Raw genomic sequence first — 17,813 nt, forward strand, 5'->3', positions numbered from 1 at the left:
GTTCTATATCTATGTCTGTATGTATCTCACTTTCCTTTTCTAACATAACTGTTCTTCACAAGCAGATCAGAATGCCCTATTTTCCTACAGATCCTCTTGACAGCACTCCAATTATATACAAAAGGTGTATGTTTTGTTAATATGCCTTAATTACTTATATATTCCTAACTCGAACAATGTCAAATATTCTTACGTATTTCATATATATACAAATATGCACATGTGTTATACACACACACACATACACATTTCAGACTCTTGTAGAAGTTGCCTCCTAGGCCAGTACAAGGGTGATTAGAGAGGTTTCAGGGCCAGTTCAAACAGGAGGGCCCTGTTATTGAATTAATCGACAAGAGGTGCCACAAGACAGGCCTAGCACCAAGAGGCGCAAGATAGGAAGGCGGCCTACTCATGCATCAAGCAAGAGAGGCTACATGGGAGGGCTGAAGAGAGTCAAAGATCAACAATAAGACAGGCATGGATATGTAAGATAAAGCATGGTTAACATGGAAAAGAACAGAATTGAAGAAATATTAAAATTGGATAAGAACACAATTCAATAAATACTAAATTCTCTCAGGGGAATGGTTATGCACATAGTCTTAGCATTTTCTCCTGGGGTAGAGGTAACTGTTTAAAGGGACCATTTGTATCTCACTGTATTTGCGATTCCTATACGACAGTCACTTTCACACGTCTATAAATTACTTCTGCTTAATAAACACAATACATTTTGTTTTTCCTTATTAGTGTTCACTTACTAGTTCCCTTCATATAACTCTTCTTCTATTCCTTCTTTAAATAATGGTATTCCCTAGGGTTTTTTTTTTTTTTTTTTTTCACTCCATACACCCTCCCTGACTAACTTCACATGCCCTGTATCTTTATACTATTTACGGTAAGGGAAAGCAGAGTTTCTTAACTTTATGCTTAACACTTTCCTAGTTCCTTCTCCGTTTCAGTCTTGCTAAATTAAGTGATCACATTTTAATACATTATTTAGGCCAAATACATGGAGGGGGCAGTGGCAAAAATGAAGTGCTTTTCCCTGTGAATATTGGTCATTGTTTCTAGGCTTAATATATGTGCTGGGAAGAAGGCAGCAGCAAAATTCTGCAACTTGGATTCTAGCTTGTAAGGCAACGATACAGAACCTTAGGCCTAGTGTAAAGAAAGGCTCCTCACCTTTGCTACAGCCCTGAGCACGGGGATCAGGTACCTAAGTGGTATTTTGTTTGCCATGCATTACCGTCTCTACCATAATCTCCTAACTAGTCTTGCCCTCTGCCAATTCAGTCTCCACACTGCAGCCAGAATAATCTCTGTGTACTTTTTTTTTTTTTTTTTTTTTTGAGACGGAGTCTCACTGTGTCACCCAGGCTGGAGTGCAGTGGCACGATCTCGGCTCACTGCAACCTCCCCCTCCCAGGTTCAAGTGATTTTCCTGCCTCAGCCTCCTAAGTAGCTGGGATTACAGGTGCGTGCCACCACGCCCAGCTAATTTTTGTATTTTTAGTAGAGACAGGGTTTCACCATGTTGGTCAGGCTGGTCTCGAACTCCTGACCTCATGATCCGCCCACCTCAGCCTCCCCAAAGTGCTGGGATTACAGGTGTGAGCCATCGTGCCCGGCCAATCTTTCTAAGATCAATATTTTACTATGTGGCAAACTTCCTTAAGGTCCTCCAATAGATTTTCAATGATTCACATCTGAAGTTTCTTAAGAGTCTTGAAGACTCTTAGGAGTCCTTAACATGGTGAATAGAGTACTACCTGATCTGACCTTTATCCACCTGTCCTCACCCCCTCCCCCGGCTTCTTGCCAGGTATGCTGAACTACATGCAGCTTCAGGAGCACTCCATGACTTTACTTGTTTATCTTTACATATGCTGGCAGCATCCTTTCCATTCACAAATACTCATTAAGTGCCTACTATGGGCCAGGTAATGTTCTGGGGAATGCGGATAATGTATTCAATAAGACAGGGTTCCAGCCTTCAAGGAGCTTATACTTTGGAGTGTGCGCATGTGCTGGGGAAGGAGGGGGGATGAAGGGACAAATAACAAGTACATAAATAAAAGTCATGTGGATATCTGAAGAAAGTGCTCAAGAGCTCCCTGGGCAAAGGAACCAGCAAACACAAAAGTGTGGCTGACTTAGGAACAGCAGAGAGACTGGCCAGAGTAAAACAAGAAGAGGGAAAATGGTGAAATGATAAAATAAGAGTGGAACAGGGCCGGGTGCGGTGGCTCACAGCTGTAATCCCAGCACTCTGGGAGGCTGAGGTCAGGAATAAGGCCAGCCTGGCCAACATGGTGAAACCTGTTCTCTACTAAAAATATAAAAATTAGCCGGGTGTGGTGGCACACGCCCATAATCCCAGGTACTCGAGAGGCTGAGGCAGAGAATTGCTTGAACCCGGGAGACAGAGGTTGCTGTGAGCCGAGATCACACCACTGCACACCAGCCTGGGTGACAGAGTGAGACTCCATCTCAAAAAAAAAAAAAAAAAAAAAAAGTAAACAAAAAATAAAAAACAAAAGAGTGGATCAGGAGGTGGGGGACAAATCCTCTAAGGCTCAGGTCATCGTAAGGACTGGAATTTAAGCCTATGGGAAGCCACTGGGGAATTATGTGTTCATCTGAGTTGGCTGCTGCGTGGACCGACTATGCTGGGGCACCAGCGGAAGCAGGGAGGGGAGAGGCTACTGAAGAAGCTACTGCAGCTCTTCAGGTGAGAAAGGGCTGGAGGTACAGATGACTACGCCAGGCTGTACAGTGAAGGAAGAGCTAGCGGGACCGAGAAAACAAGACTCAGGACTCCCAGGAAGCTGAGAGGGAAACAGGAAAGTTAGGGATCATGCCTAGGTTTCTAGCCAGAATTCTGAGAGCTGCCACCAACCACCAAGAAGGGGAAGACCAGGAAAGGGGTAAGGCTGAGGGGGCATTCTGTTTCTGGTATGTTTGTGATGGCTGAGACGCCTTAATAGAGTTGCAGGAAGATATGGAAATACTAGATTATATTTATTATTCTGGAGATCTGGGGGAGGTCAGAGCTACAGACAGGCATTTGGGGGTCAGCAGCATGTGGGTTTGATTTAAAGCTGAAGAACTGAAAGGAATCACTGGACACTGAAATATTAAGAGGTTAAGAAGAAGAATATCAGGAAAGTACAGTGTTCCGGAAGCCAAGGGAAGAAGTACTTCAGGGCGGAGTGAATGGTAACTGTGGCAAATAATGTGAGGACTCGAAACTTAATCCTGACTGTGGCAAGACGGAGGTTGTTGGGTTTAATAACGGAGCTATCAGTGGAATTACAAGGAAGAAAGCCCAACTGGAGTGCACGGAGGAAACAACGGGAGGTGAGAAAATGGAAACATCAAGAGCAGAAACCCTTTTCAACAGTTTCTAAAGGAGAGTAAGCAAATGGGACATGGGGAGCTTTTGTTTTTTAATGGATATGATTATGACTCGAAAGTCCATTATCAATTCTGGAAAACTCATCCCAACTCTGAAGTGCCAATATTTTAGCCCTGAAATCACGTTTTTCACTGAAGCAGACATGAGTTTTGGATTGTGGATATCCTGACTCTTCCTTATGATCTGTTTAGAACTTTCTAGAGGCCTACAAATAGGTCTCCTGAGGTGCAGTTCAACCTTTGCTTCCTCCTAGAATCAAGCCCAGGCCTCAGCTACGTGATAAACAAGGTGAAAACCTAGGTCAGAAGTTGAGAAACCAGAATGATCTTGCTGATGGCCACTGCCCTGACCACTTCCTGTTATCCGGTCTAGACTCTTCCACCTGGATTCTTAGTACACCCGGAGAGTGTTTCTTCAACCCTCTCTCCCTGGATGATTTCATTCACTCCCACACCTCCTATGTGTACGACTATCCTGAAAAATAATTTACAGAGGTCTTTCCAACTGCCGGCTAGAAATTTCCACTTGTGTATCTTTTTATCAGCCTGTCCAAATCTGAACCCAGAGCATTCCTTTTCAAACCTTTTTTATATGTTTTCCAGTTCAAAATGACACTATCATCTCTTCAGTTACTTTACCATAAATTCTTAGTTTTATCTTAGAATTTTCTCTTCCCTAGGCAGTCATCAAAATCTTTATTTTTTTGTTTTTTGAGAGACAGGGTCTTGCTCTGTTGTCCAGGCTGAAATGCAGTGGTGCCATCATAGCTCACTGCAGCCTCAAACTCGGGGGCTCAAGCGATTCTCCCACCTCAGCCTCCTGAGCAGCAGGAACTACAGGTGCATGCTGCCAAGCTTGGCTAATATTTTTATCTTTTGTAGAGACAGAGTTTCATTGTGTTGCCCAGGCTGCACATTCTCTTAAATCTCATCACTAAAATGTCTCTAACAAGCCATCGTGAATATGTCTAAGTTCAGGATCTCCTCACTGTACAGTGACTTGCTCCTGACCCTTAAGTTATTCCTTTGACCTGTTTCTCGCCTTTCCAGTATTATTTCCCACTGGATTTACCCCTCTTAATACACAGAATTGCTCATGTTATTTCAAAAAGCATTGGTCACTCCTTACTTTATTAATTTATCAAATATTTAGAAAGTACCTACTATGTATTAGGCTCTATCCTAGGCATGGGTGATCCACAGTTCCCTACAGATCCACTAATTAAAAGGAACAGTTGATTTCTTCAGGGAGTTTATAGTTAAACATTAGAAATGAAGTCATCAACAGGTAATCACAATACAATGTGACAATTTCTACAATAGAAACATAAGCTAGAAATGGACGTGAACATGAGCTTAGAATCATATCCAACTGTCCTTAGATAGTGAGGGTGCAGGTAGAAAAGGGGTGCAGCAGGACGTTGCTGGAGTGTTTTGTAAGAACTGACATAAGATAGGATGTGAAAGGAATCGCCATAGGCTAGATGAAGGGGTAGCACGAGGGCTGAAGGCAGCACCCAAGTCTTTGAACGCAAGTCAGTTTTCCAGACTTATCTGCTGAAGTATCCATGCCTACCTTATCCTACAGCTAGTCAGAGTAAAAGCTCCACCTATCAAAATGTCATTGCCTTTGCAGTGTCACAAGCTTCTCTAGAGTCAGAGAACTCAGGGAGCAATCTGCTGGGAACTGCACATAAACCGGGATGGGGTAGTACTGCCTATTTGTAAACATCCTCCATCATCTTTGTGCTGGTGGAAAAGAGAAAAGCTGTTCTAGAAATGTTGTGGTAACTCTTATTTTTAAAGCTTTTAACATAGAAATTTTCAGCATATGTAAAAGTAGTGTGAATTGTACAATGAATCTCCAGCCAGTTTCAATAACCAGCAACACTATTCTGTTTATAACCTTGTTATGGGCTGAACTGCATCATTCAAAAAAGAGATGTGTAAGTCCTAACTTCCAGGACCTCAGAACGTGACCTTATTTTAAAATATGGTCTTTGCAGGTTCAATCAAATTAAGATGAAGTCATTGGGGGTGAGCCCTAATCCAACGTGACTGCTGTCCCTGTAAACTGGGGAAATTTGGACACAGGCATCCAGAAGGAAAGATGATGTGAAGACATGGGGCAAACACAGTGTGAAGACGGAGGCACAGATAGGACTGATGCAGCTGCAGGCCATGGAGATCTCCAAGTTGGCCATCACTACAAGCTAGCAAGAGGCAAGGAAGAATTCTACGCAGAGTCTCAGTGGGAGCGGGGCCCCGCGAATACCTTGATTTTGACCTTCAGAACTGTGAGACAGTAGATCTCTACTGTTTTAAGCCACGAAGCTTGCGGTACACTTCAGTATGGAGCCCTAGCAAACTAATATGAACCCTTACATCTCGTCCACTAGATTATGCTAAAGCAAATCCCAGACAGCAATCATTTCATCTGTAAAAACATCAAAATTGCTCTTATCACATTCATCAAAATTAACACTATTGCTTGCAGTTACTTTTGCCCTTAGAATACATACCACTAATAAGTCAAACTGCTGCAATGTAAAGGCAATTCAAATAATTCTTTTTGCGGCTAAGCCACCAACCTGGAACACAATTAGGGTTGTTTCATTCTGCTTTCAATATGTAGGGGGTACTTTCTCATTTTTGTTTAATTTTGTCTTATAATTTTATAAACCATTTTTGTAGTTCTGAGGTCAAAATTTTGAGACCTCAAGAAGTTCTAGATTCTACCCCTGTTCCATCCTTTTCTTCCTTCACCTTATAGATAACCATTTTTATTGATCTCCTTTTTTCTTTTGCTTTTATCTTTCTAAAAAAAAATAATTGCACTGCTTAATGACTGGGATATGTTCTGAGATACGCGTTGTTGGCGATCTTGTGCAGTCATCAGAGTGTGTTACACAAATCTAGATGGTATAGGCTACTACACACCTAGGCTACACCCCTATACAGCACGTTACTTAGCTGAATACTGTAGGCTACTGTAACACAATTGTAAGTATTTGTGCATCTAAACATATTAAAACATAGAAAAGGGACAGGAAAAATGCACTATTATCAACTAAGGGAGCATCATCATATATGTAGGCCATCACTGACTGAAACATTGTGTGGTCCATGACAGTTTAAGTAAATACACACACACTTTTCTTGGTATTCCCACCCACCTTTCTTAGATAACAGTACTAACTGTTCTGTTCTGTACTTATTCTCACATTCTGGAGATCACTCCATAGTGGAATTTACAGAGGTCTTCCTCATTCCACTTTACAGCTGTGTGGATTGTACCACAGTTTATCATCCTTGGAGTACCTTAGCTTTAGTTCTAGGCCCCCAATTCTTCTCAGTCTGCATCTTTCCACAGGCAACTTCAATTGTAGACTCATCCTCTAAGCAAGATATCTCCTATACTCAACTCCCTCTTACAGATGACCTACTCAAAATAGCAGCTTAGATGCCTCAAAGTCAACACACCTAAACCACACCCACGATTCTTCCCTCCAACCGGGTCAACCCCTTGTCTCTGTAAATGGCACCACTTCCAAATCAAAATCTTAAGAGTTATCCTTAATACTTCTCCCTCTCTCAGCCCCCTCATCTAATCAATTACCGAGACCTGTTTATTCTGCCATCTAAACCTGCCTCACATTTGTCTACTTTCCCCACCTACTGCTACCGTTCCATCATGACTCTTGCCTCCAATGTCACCTGCCTCTCCTGATTTTTCTTACAGTACGCTTTTACCTGTCTTCCCTATGGGTTCATTTCTCTCTGCCTGGCTTCCTGAAATGCTGGAGTTCCTCAAGATTCAGTCTTAGGTTCTTTCTTACTCTTACTGTAATGTGAACGCTCTGCCTAGGCCAACTCACCCTCCCCGATTATTTCAATCACCCTATATTGATCAGGTTCTCCCAAATTTACATTTCATGCTCAGTCTATATTTTGAGGTACTGTACTCCGAAATCAACACTACTTGTCATCGCCATTGGGATAACTAGGTCAACCAAAAACAACTCAATTCATCTACAACCAAATTCATATTATCTCCAAATCTGATCTCCTTCTAGTGTTCCTATCTCACTGAATGACATCACCGACCGTCACAGAACAAACCAGAAATCAAGCAAGCATCCCTGACAACCCCATCTCCCTTTTGTTTGCTTTTATTTTCTTTGTTACCCCATCTCCTCTATCTTCCATGTCTAACAGTCCTGCTGGCTGTATCTCCTGGACACCTCTGGGACTGGTTCACTTCTTTCTGTCTCCAACACCACTAACCTAGTCCAAGTCACTCGTGCATTCATTATACAACTGGACGCCTACCCTGGCCAGGGACTGTTTTAGGTTCTTGGAAAACAGGAGTGAATGAAACAGGCAACCCCTCCCACAGCAGCTTACAATGCAGAGGCAGAGACAGATGATGAAGAAACAGGTCTATTACACAGCACTAAGCACGGGGAGGGAAAATAAAGCACGCTGAGGAGATAGCGTGGGGGCTGCAGGGCTGCGTGTCAGATGCTCTGTGCCTGCGTGAGCCGAAGCCTGTGCAGCACATGGACACATGACCGCCACGAAGAACAGTTCCAGACAGAAAAAAGCAGGGCAGAGGCCCTGAGTGGGGTCTGCTCGGCCCCCCTGACAAACCTCAGGGCAGCCAAGGGTGATCAGAGGCCTTGAATGAAGGGCAGAGTGGAAGGAGATGAGGGTGAAGAGGTAGCCAGGGCCAGACCATGTAGTGTATTTCTCCCAAAGGAGAGTTAAAAAGATAAACAAGTGTAGTTCCCATAACAAAAAATCTCAACTTTCTTCAGGGAAGAGAAAGCTCTCCCCAGCACAGGGGCTGTGGGGACCGAGGCTGCCTGCCCTGCAGCTCCTTGCTGGGCCCATGGCACAAGGGGCCGTCACTGAGCCCTCTGGACCTGACAAGCCCTGCACTGTGGCCGTCAGGTTCTCCACATGGGCTGGCGGCTGCAGAAAGCAGCCTGGGCCTGCCCTGGTCTACTTATGCCTCCTCAGAGCCTGCGCCTGGCTCTCAAGCACCAACTAAACCCTGTGACAGGGCCCGTGGCTCTCTCTCGGGTGCTTGTTCCACCTTATCCTTGCTGGCTTTGCTTCTCCGGACCTTCATGAACACCATTCTTTAGGCCTGAGCAATTCTTCAGTCCTTTGATCCCAGGCCCTTCCACAGGGAAGCCTTTGCTGACGCCACCTGCCTGCTCTGTACTCTCACAGCACCGAGTGTCTTTCCCACGTGGTCCTCACTGGAACGTGTCCTTCTGTGCCCTGTGTGCAATGAGTGTGTTCACCTTGTCCCCCACTAGACTGTGCACTCCAGAAGCACGAGACCTGCGTCCCTTTCTGCCCAATGCTATAAAAAGCTGTGGACGAGGGTTCAACCTCGATCCCCCGGAGCCAGAGCCCCCCCAGTTCAACCGCTCTCAGTCCTCCACTGCCACGACGGCCCCTCCCCGTTTCTCTCCTCTGATTACTTCTCGGGCTCTGTCAGATTCCTCCTGCTTAAGCACCTCGCAAATGCTGTTCCTGAAATTCGGGCCTCCACTCGGCCCCCTCACCCGGCCAGCTCCAAGCTTCTAATGCCCGTCATGCTGACGGGCTCCCTGACCTCCCTTGAATCTCGGCCCTGTCACTTACGCACCTGTCCACCAGGGTTCTCCACCTGACTACTTCACTCACATCTCAAGTGAAATCCACCCCACACCCAACTGCTCCTGTGCCCTGATCACGCGGGCGCCGCCTCCTCCCTCACGAACTCACGGCAAGTGCCTTCATCCAGGCCCTTCCACCTCCTGCCTCCCTCCATGACTGCAATCGCTCTGCAAGGCTTCCCGCCTCTAGTTCTGCCTCACTTTCAATCACAATACTCCCAAAGTGACCATCTGTATTAAATTTGAATCACATAGCAACGTCATGAATATATTCTCTTTGTGAAAAACTAAAACGTTACATGTAAATAACATCCCCTTCCATGGACCCATTCTTAATCCCATTCCAAGTGTAACTAATGTCACCAGCTAAGCTGTGTCCTCCTAACCTTTCTCTCTGCTTACGTGCATGCACATTACACATACATATAATTTTCATTAGACATAAATGGTGGCGTCCTAACAATGCTCTGTAACTTTTTGGGAGCTCTGTCCACGTCCCTGGACTCGTTTTCAGGGTGGTGATGCTCACCAGAGTAAGGACATGCCACAGGTCCCTTAGCTGTTCTTACACGGATGGAGACTCAACTGTTTCTGATTCAGACCAACTTTTCTAAGATACCAAGGAGCATATGATTCCCTGCCCAAATCCTTCAATTATTTCCAGTGCTCCATGGGACAGTTTCCACCTCTTAGAACTGTGCCCAAGCACTTACCACGCGGCCCTTCCCTAGCTTTCTAGGCTATTTCCTTCCTCACCTCCTCCCTTCCCAAATACACCCTGAGCTTCAGCCAGAGTGATTATTTGAAATTCCCTAAATATACTACGTTTGCTGAATGAATATATGAAAATACACCCCTATTCTAAAACAATAGAAAAGAGTAAAAAAGAGATTCTGGGAGATTCATGGGGAAGTGATTACAAGAGCGTAATCCTGCCTAAGAGCCTGGGCTTCCCCTTCCCCACCACTTCTTGAGGCCTGAGAATCCTCAAGGGAGTTTCCCAACCAACGTTCCTACCTCCTCTCATTAACCAGACCATTGTCTGCAGTGATTCCCAAGCACCTCGGGCCACCCACTTACCTAAAGAGGAGTTGCCAGAACTGTCTTTCTCTACTTTCCAGGGATCTTCTCCTTGCTGCAACAGGGAGATCACTTTTGGTTTGGTAAATGAGAGTCCTGCACATAAACAACAAAAAACCACAACAAAACAAATCAGACTTGGTTTTGTGTTGATACAGTTATCCCAAATTTAAACACAGAACTCATAGGATGGTACAAAGAGCTTCTGTGTAGTGCTTCAGTTGTGCCCCTAGGAGGTAAGGGGGGTGAGGCGGTAGGGTGAGGAAAAGACAAGTGACTTGTAGGATATGACTTTGGGATAATTAATTATAGGTTAGGAAAATATGATCAACATGCAGTATTGGTAATAGGATACCACTGGCTTTCTATAGAAGAGGAAATGTTAAGATATAGAGATTGATTAAAATTTGTAAGTAGGTTATCTATGAAAAGGATTATGTACCAGGTAGCTTGTCTAAAACGAGAAAACACTATCTGACTCCCTTTTTTTTTTCTGAGGAGGAGTCTTGCTCTATTGCCAGGCTGGAGTGCAGTGGTGCAATCTCGGCTCACTGCAACCTCTGCCTCCCAGGTTCAAGTGATTCTCCTGCCTCAGTCTCCCAAGTAGCTGGGACTACAGGAGCATGCCACCACGCCTAAGTTTTGTATTTTCAGTAGAGACAGGGTTTCACCATGTTGGCCAGGATGGTCTTGATCTCCTGACCTTGTGATCTGCCCGCCTCGGCCTCCCAAAGTGCTGGGATTACAGGTGTGAGCCACCGCGCCCAGCCTATCTGACTCCCTTTTAAGGATGGCAGTGATCAGCAAACTACGGGTCATGGGCCAAATCCAGACCACTGCCTGTTTATGTATGGCCCTGTGCAAAGAATGGTGGGAAAAAAAAAAGAGAAATATGTTACGGAGACCATTATGCAGCCCACAAAGCCTAAAATCTTTACTATGTGGCTTTTTTTTTTTTGAGACAGAGTCTTGCTCTGTCGCCCAGGCTGGAGTGCAGTGGCGGGAACTTGGCTCACTGCAAGCTCCTCGCCATTCTCCTGCCTCAGCCTCCAGAGTAGCAGGGACTACAGGTGCCCGGCATCACACCCAGCTAATTTTTTTTGTATTTTTTAGTAGAGACAGGGTTTTACCATGTTAGCCAGGATGGTCTCTATCTCCTGACCACATGATCTGCCCACCTTGGCCTCCCAAAGTGCTGGGATTACAGGCGTGAGCCATCACGCCCAGCCTACATGGCTTTTTATAGTAAAAGTTTGCTGATCCCTGGAAAAGACAAGTGGGAAAGGCAGGTGGTAGGCCTAGAGGCTGAATGAAGCCCCCTGTTGGGAGACCAGCAAACTACAGAATCATTGGGAAATGATGCCTGAATCATGGACAAACTTCCAGTGTGCAATTACATGGAGGGAGAAGAATGATTATCAATACCACCTCTTCCATTCCTAGACACAGGGCAATTCCATGCCTATAAGGGGGAATATGTTTTTAGAGTTTATTTATAAAGATCTGATTTGTACAATCCTCAAACTCAGCTCAAATTTTTCAGTGACCAACCACTTTTATTCAGGGAAGGAGGTGCTGAGATATCCCAATTTTTGAATTCTGTTTCTGGAGGGGAAATTTCCTTACCTAGTGAGACCAGGTTCCTATAGTTCTCCAGCATCACATCCCGGTACAAGTTTCTCTGAGAAGGAGCCAGCTTTCTCCACTCATCCCGGGTAAAGAGCACAGCCACATCGTCGAACGTCAGTGACACCTGTAAGGACAAGTCGTTCCAGCTCACCCAGGACCACCCTCACAGAGTGGAGGGGGCGGCAGTGGGGAAGACACGCTACCCGTGAAACACTTCTCATACTATTTAAGCTTCTGAAGGTTCCAGATCATTCGTTTAACGAATAATTGGCCAGTAACAAATGTATACTGAGCAGCACACAGTGAAATTCAGGCCTTGTGCAGCCACTGTAAGAGATGGGTAGAGGGATTACAGACATTAGTGGGAGTGTTAATTAGAAAACTCTTTCTGATGGTGATTTGATAATACATATTAGAACCCTTAAAGTATACTCTTTAAAGTATCAATTACTCTATTTGTACGATAATGAACAGTGCACAAAAGTACACACAAACATATTCATGGTGTTTTTAAGAGCAAAAAACCAGGAACAATCTAAATACTTAATGATGGAGGTTAGGTTAAGCAACTGAAGGTACTCTCTGTGCGCTTACTCAAGCTTAAGGATAGTAATGACGAAAAGTAAAATAGCTATAATTTATTGAAGGCTTTCTATGGGCCAAGTATTGCTCTTAGAGCTTTATGTTAATTTGCAGTGTATGATCTTTATTTAACATTCACAACAATCCTATGAAAACGATACTATTATTGTCACCACTTTACACAAGAGAAAACAAAGACACAGACAAGAAATTTGTCCAGGTCACACAGTCACTGACCAGCTGTGTGACTTGTACACATTTTTTTTTTTTTTCTTTGAGACGGAGTTTGGCTCTTGTTGCCTATGCTGGAGTGCAATGGCATGATCTCGGCTCACTGTAACCTCCACCTTCTGGGTTCAAATGATTCTCTCGCTTCGGCCTCCTGAGTAGATGGGATTATAGGCGCTCGACACCACACCCGGCTAATTTTTGTATTTTTAGTAGAGACGGGGTCCCACCATGTTGGCCAGGCTGGTCTCAAACTTCTGACCTCAGATGATCTGCCGGCCTCGACCTCCCAAAGTGCTGGGATTACAGGTGTGAGCCACTGTGGCCGACTGACTTGTACAAATTTTGTATCCTCTCTGTGACTTTGTTTTTTCTTGTGTAATTCAAATCCAGCAGATGTCTTTGACTGAGCCTCCATTCTTAACTACTCTGTAAAACTGCCTTTTAATGCCTGCCCTTTAGGGTTAAGAAATAAATGTGATAATCTACACAATGAAGATGGATAGCGATGATGATTGCACAGCAATGTGAAAGTACCTAAAATGCCACTGAAAAATACACTTAAAAAGTTAAAATGGTAAATTTTATGTTATATATATTTTGCCACAATAAAAAAAGGTTAAAATGGTAACACATGGTAACATGCATACACACACACACACACACACAAATAAATGTGTATAGAAAATGATTTATTCGGGCTGGGTGCAGTGGTGCACGTCTGTAATCCCAGCACTTTGGGAGGCTGAGGCGGGTGGATCACCTGAGGTCAGGAGTTTGAGACCACCCTGGCCAAAGTGGTGAAACCCCATCTCTAATAAAAGCACAAAAAAAACTTAGCCGGGCGTCATGGCGGGCGCCTGTAATCCCAGCTACTCGGGAGGCTGAGGCAGAATTGCTTTAACCCGGGAGGCAGAGGTTGCAGTGAGCCGAGATCCCGCCACTGCCTGGGCGACAAAGCGAGACTCAAAAAAAAAAAAAAAGAACCACTAGACACGGATGGGGAGGGTGGTGATCCTCCCTACAGAATCCACCACTCATGAGGGCGGACCAGCTCCTCCAAGGGAAAAGGACTTGGCTCCATCCTGGCTGAAGATGGTCCCGGGTGAAGAACTCCAGTTAGTGGGGAAAATCCATCCACTAGGAACTGGGAGGGCAATGAGCTCACCTGGGGCCTGGCTTCCCGCTGCCCAGCAGCCATGTCCTCTTTCTGGCTCTCCCGTGAGGACGGTGCAGTCTCCAGAAGGCAGATCTGAGAAGAGAAAGGGAGCCAGGAAGAACCCCTTCTGCTTTCCAGCCCTGGAATCCGCAGCTCTGAAACCCCGACTCCCGCTGAGAAGGACCCCGCGCGCCCTCAGAGGGATTCGGGAGGAGCCAGGAGCCCGCGGACCAGAGCAGCGCTGGGCCGCCCGGCCAGGCCCAGGTCTCACAGGCTTGGGGCTTACAGAGAGGACACTGGACCCGCAGTGGCAGCAGCGACCCGCCGAGCCCACCAGGGCCAGGCTCGCCCCACGCCGCCGAGTTCCTCGGCGCCGGCTGGCGCTGCCAGCACCCACTGCACCGCTCAGGAAACTGAGGCAGCGCCGGGGCACCTGCCCCGTTCACGCCCCTGCGAGGCGGGCCGGGACTCCCACCACGACGGCCCCGGGACGACTTCCCTCCGCCTCAAGCCTTTCCCAGCCGGTTCCGCTCCCTCCCGCGAACGAATCATCTCCTGACTCCACAGAAAACGACTTTTTTATTTTTGAGGCGGAGTCTCGCTCTGTTGGCCAGGCTGGAGTGCAGTGGCGCAGTGGCGTGATCTCGGCTCACTGCAAGCTCTGCCTCCGGAGTTCAAGCAATTCAAGCAATTCTCCTGCCTCAGCCTCCCGAGTAGCTGGGACTACAGGCGCCTGGCTAATTTTTGTATTTTTAGTAGAAACGAGGTTTCACCGTGTTGCCCAGGCTGGTCTCGAACTCCTGATCTCAGGTGATCTGCCCGCCTTGGCATCCCAAAAATCTAGGATTACAGGCGTGAGCCACCACACCCGACCCCACGTATCCCATTTCTCACACAATGCTTCATTTTTTTTTTTTTTGAGACGGAGTCTCGCTCTGTCGCTCGGGCTGGAGTGCAGGGCTTGATCTCGGCTCACTACAAGCTCCGCCTCCTGGGTTCACACCATTCTCCTGCCTCAGCCTCCTAAGTAGCTGCGACTACAGGCGCCCGCCACCACACCCGGCTAATTTTTGTATTTTTAGTAGAGACGGCGTTTCACCGTGTTAGGATGGTCTTGATCTCCTGACCTCGTGATCCACCCGCCTCGGCCTCCCAAAGTGCTGGGATTACAGGCGTGAGCCACCGCGCCCGGCCAAACAACAGCTTTGAAGAGGAAAGCGCTGGTTGTCCCGAGGCGGGACGGGTGGCCGTCCTGGGGACGGACTCAGAAACCGGGGCCCGGCTGCGTCCGCCCTGCCCTCGGGGTCCCGGTGCCCCGAGTCCGCGAAGCCCACACGGAGTGGGCAGGGCGGGCCCGGGAGGAAACGCCAGGCCCGGCGTCCACAGCGGCCGGCGGCGAGGCGGACGCGGGTGCACAGGCAACGGCGAGGGAGCGCCCCGCGGTGGGGCGAAAGAGTCCAGATCCCGGCGCGGGGGCCGGTGACAGACGCGGGGGTGCCCGCCACCGCCCACAAAGGCTTTCCGAGCCTCGGCAGCCGCAGGCCGTTCCCGTGCCGGGCACCGCCTCCTCCCGGCTTGGCCTGCCTCCGACGCTCACCTCCCTAAGCTCAGGCGTTCCCGGGCCGCGCCTCCCCAGCCGCACTCCGCAGGCTGGAGGCTCCGGAACCGCCGGCTGGGCTGCAGCCTCGCGACCCGGCTCCGCCCCGACGGCGTCTGGGCGACCTCAGGCCCGGCGCCGCTCACCCCGCGGCGCGCCGGGGACCAGCAGGGGCGGGGCAGCCGCTGAGGCCGCTGGGAAATGGAGTCCACGGGAGGACACCTGCATTCGGGGAAGTGTAGTTCCATGCGTTTGAGGCGGGGTCCTGGCTGAGCTGTTACGCGCCCACATGCCACAAGATGGCCCCTGTGAGCTGGAGGGCCCCAGGTTCCTGGTTATAGGGAAGATAAGCGGAGGTTAGCTGAAGGCAGTAACTTGCAACTGTGTCTGTGTGAATTTCGGGAGGGAGGGCGTGGACGGCAGGAAAACAACGGCCCAGAACAGACCTAGTTTCCCTCAGTTATTCACCAGAGGGGCACTGAGCACCTGCTGTGTGCCAAGCACGGTTGCAAGCGGTTTCAAATGTTATCAATGAAACAAACGTCATTGCCCTGGAGAACATTTTTTGGGGGGGTAGGGAGCAGACAATAAGCCATATACATAATTATATAATATTTTGGGGGATGTGAGGAGAAAAAGGGTATGTGGAGGGTTTCATCGCTGAGGTGAGAACGGACAAGGACTCCCAGGAAGTGCCTGAAGCAAAGGGGAGGGAGGTTCCAGCTACTGTGAAGCCAACGGATGTATGTCTGTGTGTGTGTGTGTGTGTGTGTGTGTGTGTGTGTATATATATATATATATATATTTTTTTTTTTTTTTTTAAACTAAATCTTCTCAGTTACAAAAAGAACACCGGCTCCATTTAGAAAGTTTGGCGCTTCCCTACTTAAGAATATGCCTTGAACATTTGAATTTGTCAGTAAATATTCTCCCTCAGTGGCATTTTTGATAGCTTCATTGCATTCCATTGCATTTAATTATTATTTTTTAAAACGTTTAATTGGCTGGGGGCGGTGGCTCATGTCTGTAATCCCAGCACTCTGGGAGGCCGAGGCGGGTTGATCACGAGGTCAGTTCAAGACCAGCCTGGCCGAGATGGTGAAACCCCCGTCTCTACAAAAAATACAAAAATTAGCTGGGCGTGGTAGCGGGCGCCTGTAGTCCCAGCAACTCAGGAGGCTGAGGCAGAGAATTGCTTGAATCAGGAGGCAGAGGTTACAGTAAGCCAAGATTGCGCCACTGCACTCCAGCCTGGGCGACAGAGCAAGACTCCATTTCAAAAAAAAAAAAAAAAAAAAAAAAGTAGTTGCCTCTGAGGAGGGTACTGGGAGCTGGAATAATACTTGCACTTGCTATTTAACACCTTGATATAGTTTTCAACATTTTGCTTTACCATATGCATGTATGACATGAATGTTTTTAAGAGAGAACGAACAATTTCCAGGCTTGCAAAATTGGCTGTATCATTAGCAATACTTCCAGCAGCAACATACAGAAACCTTTACTAACAGTGGCTTGCATCATGACATTTATTATTTGTTTAAAAAGCAATCTAGAGGTAGGCAGAAGGAACTGACTGCAGTTGGTTTGGTGGCTTGATGACATCAGCGAGGGCTCAGTGTCTTTCTGTCTGTCTGCTCTGCCACCCAGAGTTCTGGCTATGGTCTCCACTCAAGAGCCCAGCGTAGCTGCTGCTCCAGGAACCAGTTTTCTCACAGCCACATCCAGTATCGGGAAGGAAATTACAGAAACAAAAAGGACTAACTTCCACATGATGATCACCTCTTCTTTTCTTTTCCAGAAGCCACCATCCCTTTTCCTCCTCCAACCCATTCAGATCCTTTCCATCCTTCTCTTGCATTTCATTGGCCAGAATTAGGTCACTTCCTCACCTCTGAACCAATCACAGGGAATTTAGTTCACCTGAACTGAAGCAGCTCCATCATATCTCATCATCTGGAGCTGAGCACCTTGCTCCTTGAACAAAATTGGTGTTCTTGACAAAGAAGAAGAGGGCACTGATTGTTAGGCAGGCAATAACAGGGTACACCAGACAGACTGACTGACTGATTAACTAACCAGCTACCATCCCTTATGAGGAGACAACTGCCAGCCTGTCTGTCAGAATCACAAAGCCTGGAATCTCTCACGATGAAAGGCTATACAATCCTGAGGCCTTGGTCCTATGTTAATTTAGTGTGGATTAATCTTTTGAGATAAGACCATTAGTCATGTGTTGGCATCTGCAAATTAACACTGGCTTCTGGGGAGAAACTCTTGAGGAAGAAAAAATCACATCACTGCATTTTTCAAAGGTTCAACATCAAAAATTTATCAAGTGTAAAAACCCAGTCTGTTTGATACTGTTAAAATGATTAATATTACAAATAGCTGCTAGAAACAAGGCACATGTGACAACCTGAAGGACTGGAAGGAGAGGCAA

At 46.9% G+C, this 17,813-nt stretch overlaps 1 protein-coding gene across 1 annotated transcript in view; it reads right to left on the bottom strand.

Moving 5' to 3' along the window:
* Window positions 1-17,813, bottom strand: part of LOC100448542 (zinc finger protein 354A-like) — a 76,954-nt gene that overhangs the window by 2,924 nt on the left and 56,217 nt on the right. The window contains 3 exon segments of the mRNA XM_063724593.1: window positions 10,176-10,271; window positions 11,802-11,928; window positions 13,783-13,866. Of these exon segments, the coding sequence (XP_063580663.1) occupies window positions 10,176-10,271; window positions 11,802-11,928; window positions 13,783-13,866 (307 nt within the window).

Source organism: Pongo abelii, chromosome 4 (genome assembly GCF_028885655.2).
Source record: "Pongo abelii isolate AG06213 chromosome 4, NHGRI_mPonAbe1-v2.0_pri, whole genome shotgun sequence".
NCBI lineage: Eukaryota > Metazoa > Chordata > Mammalia > Primates > Hominidae > Pongo > Pongo abelii.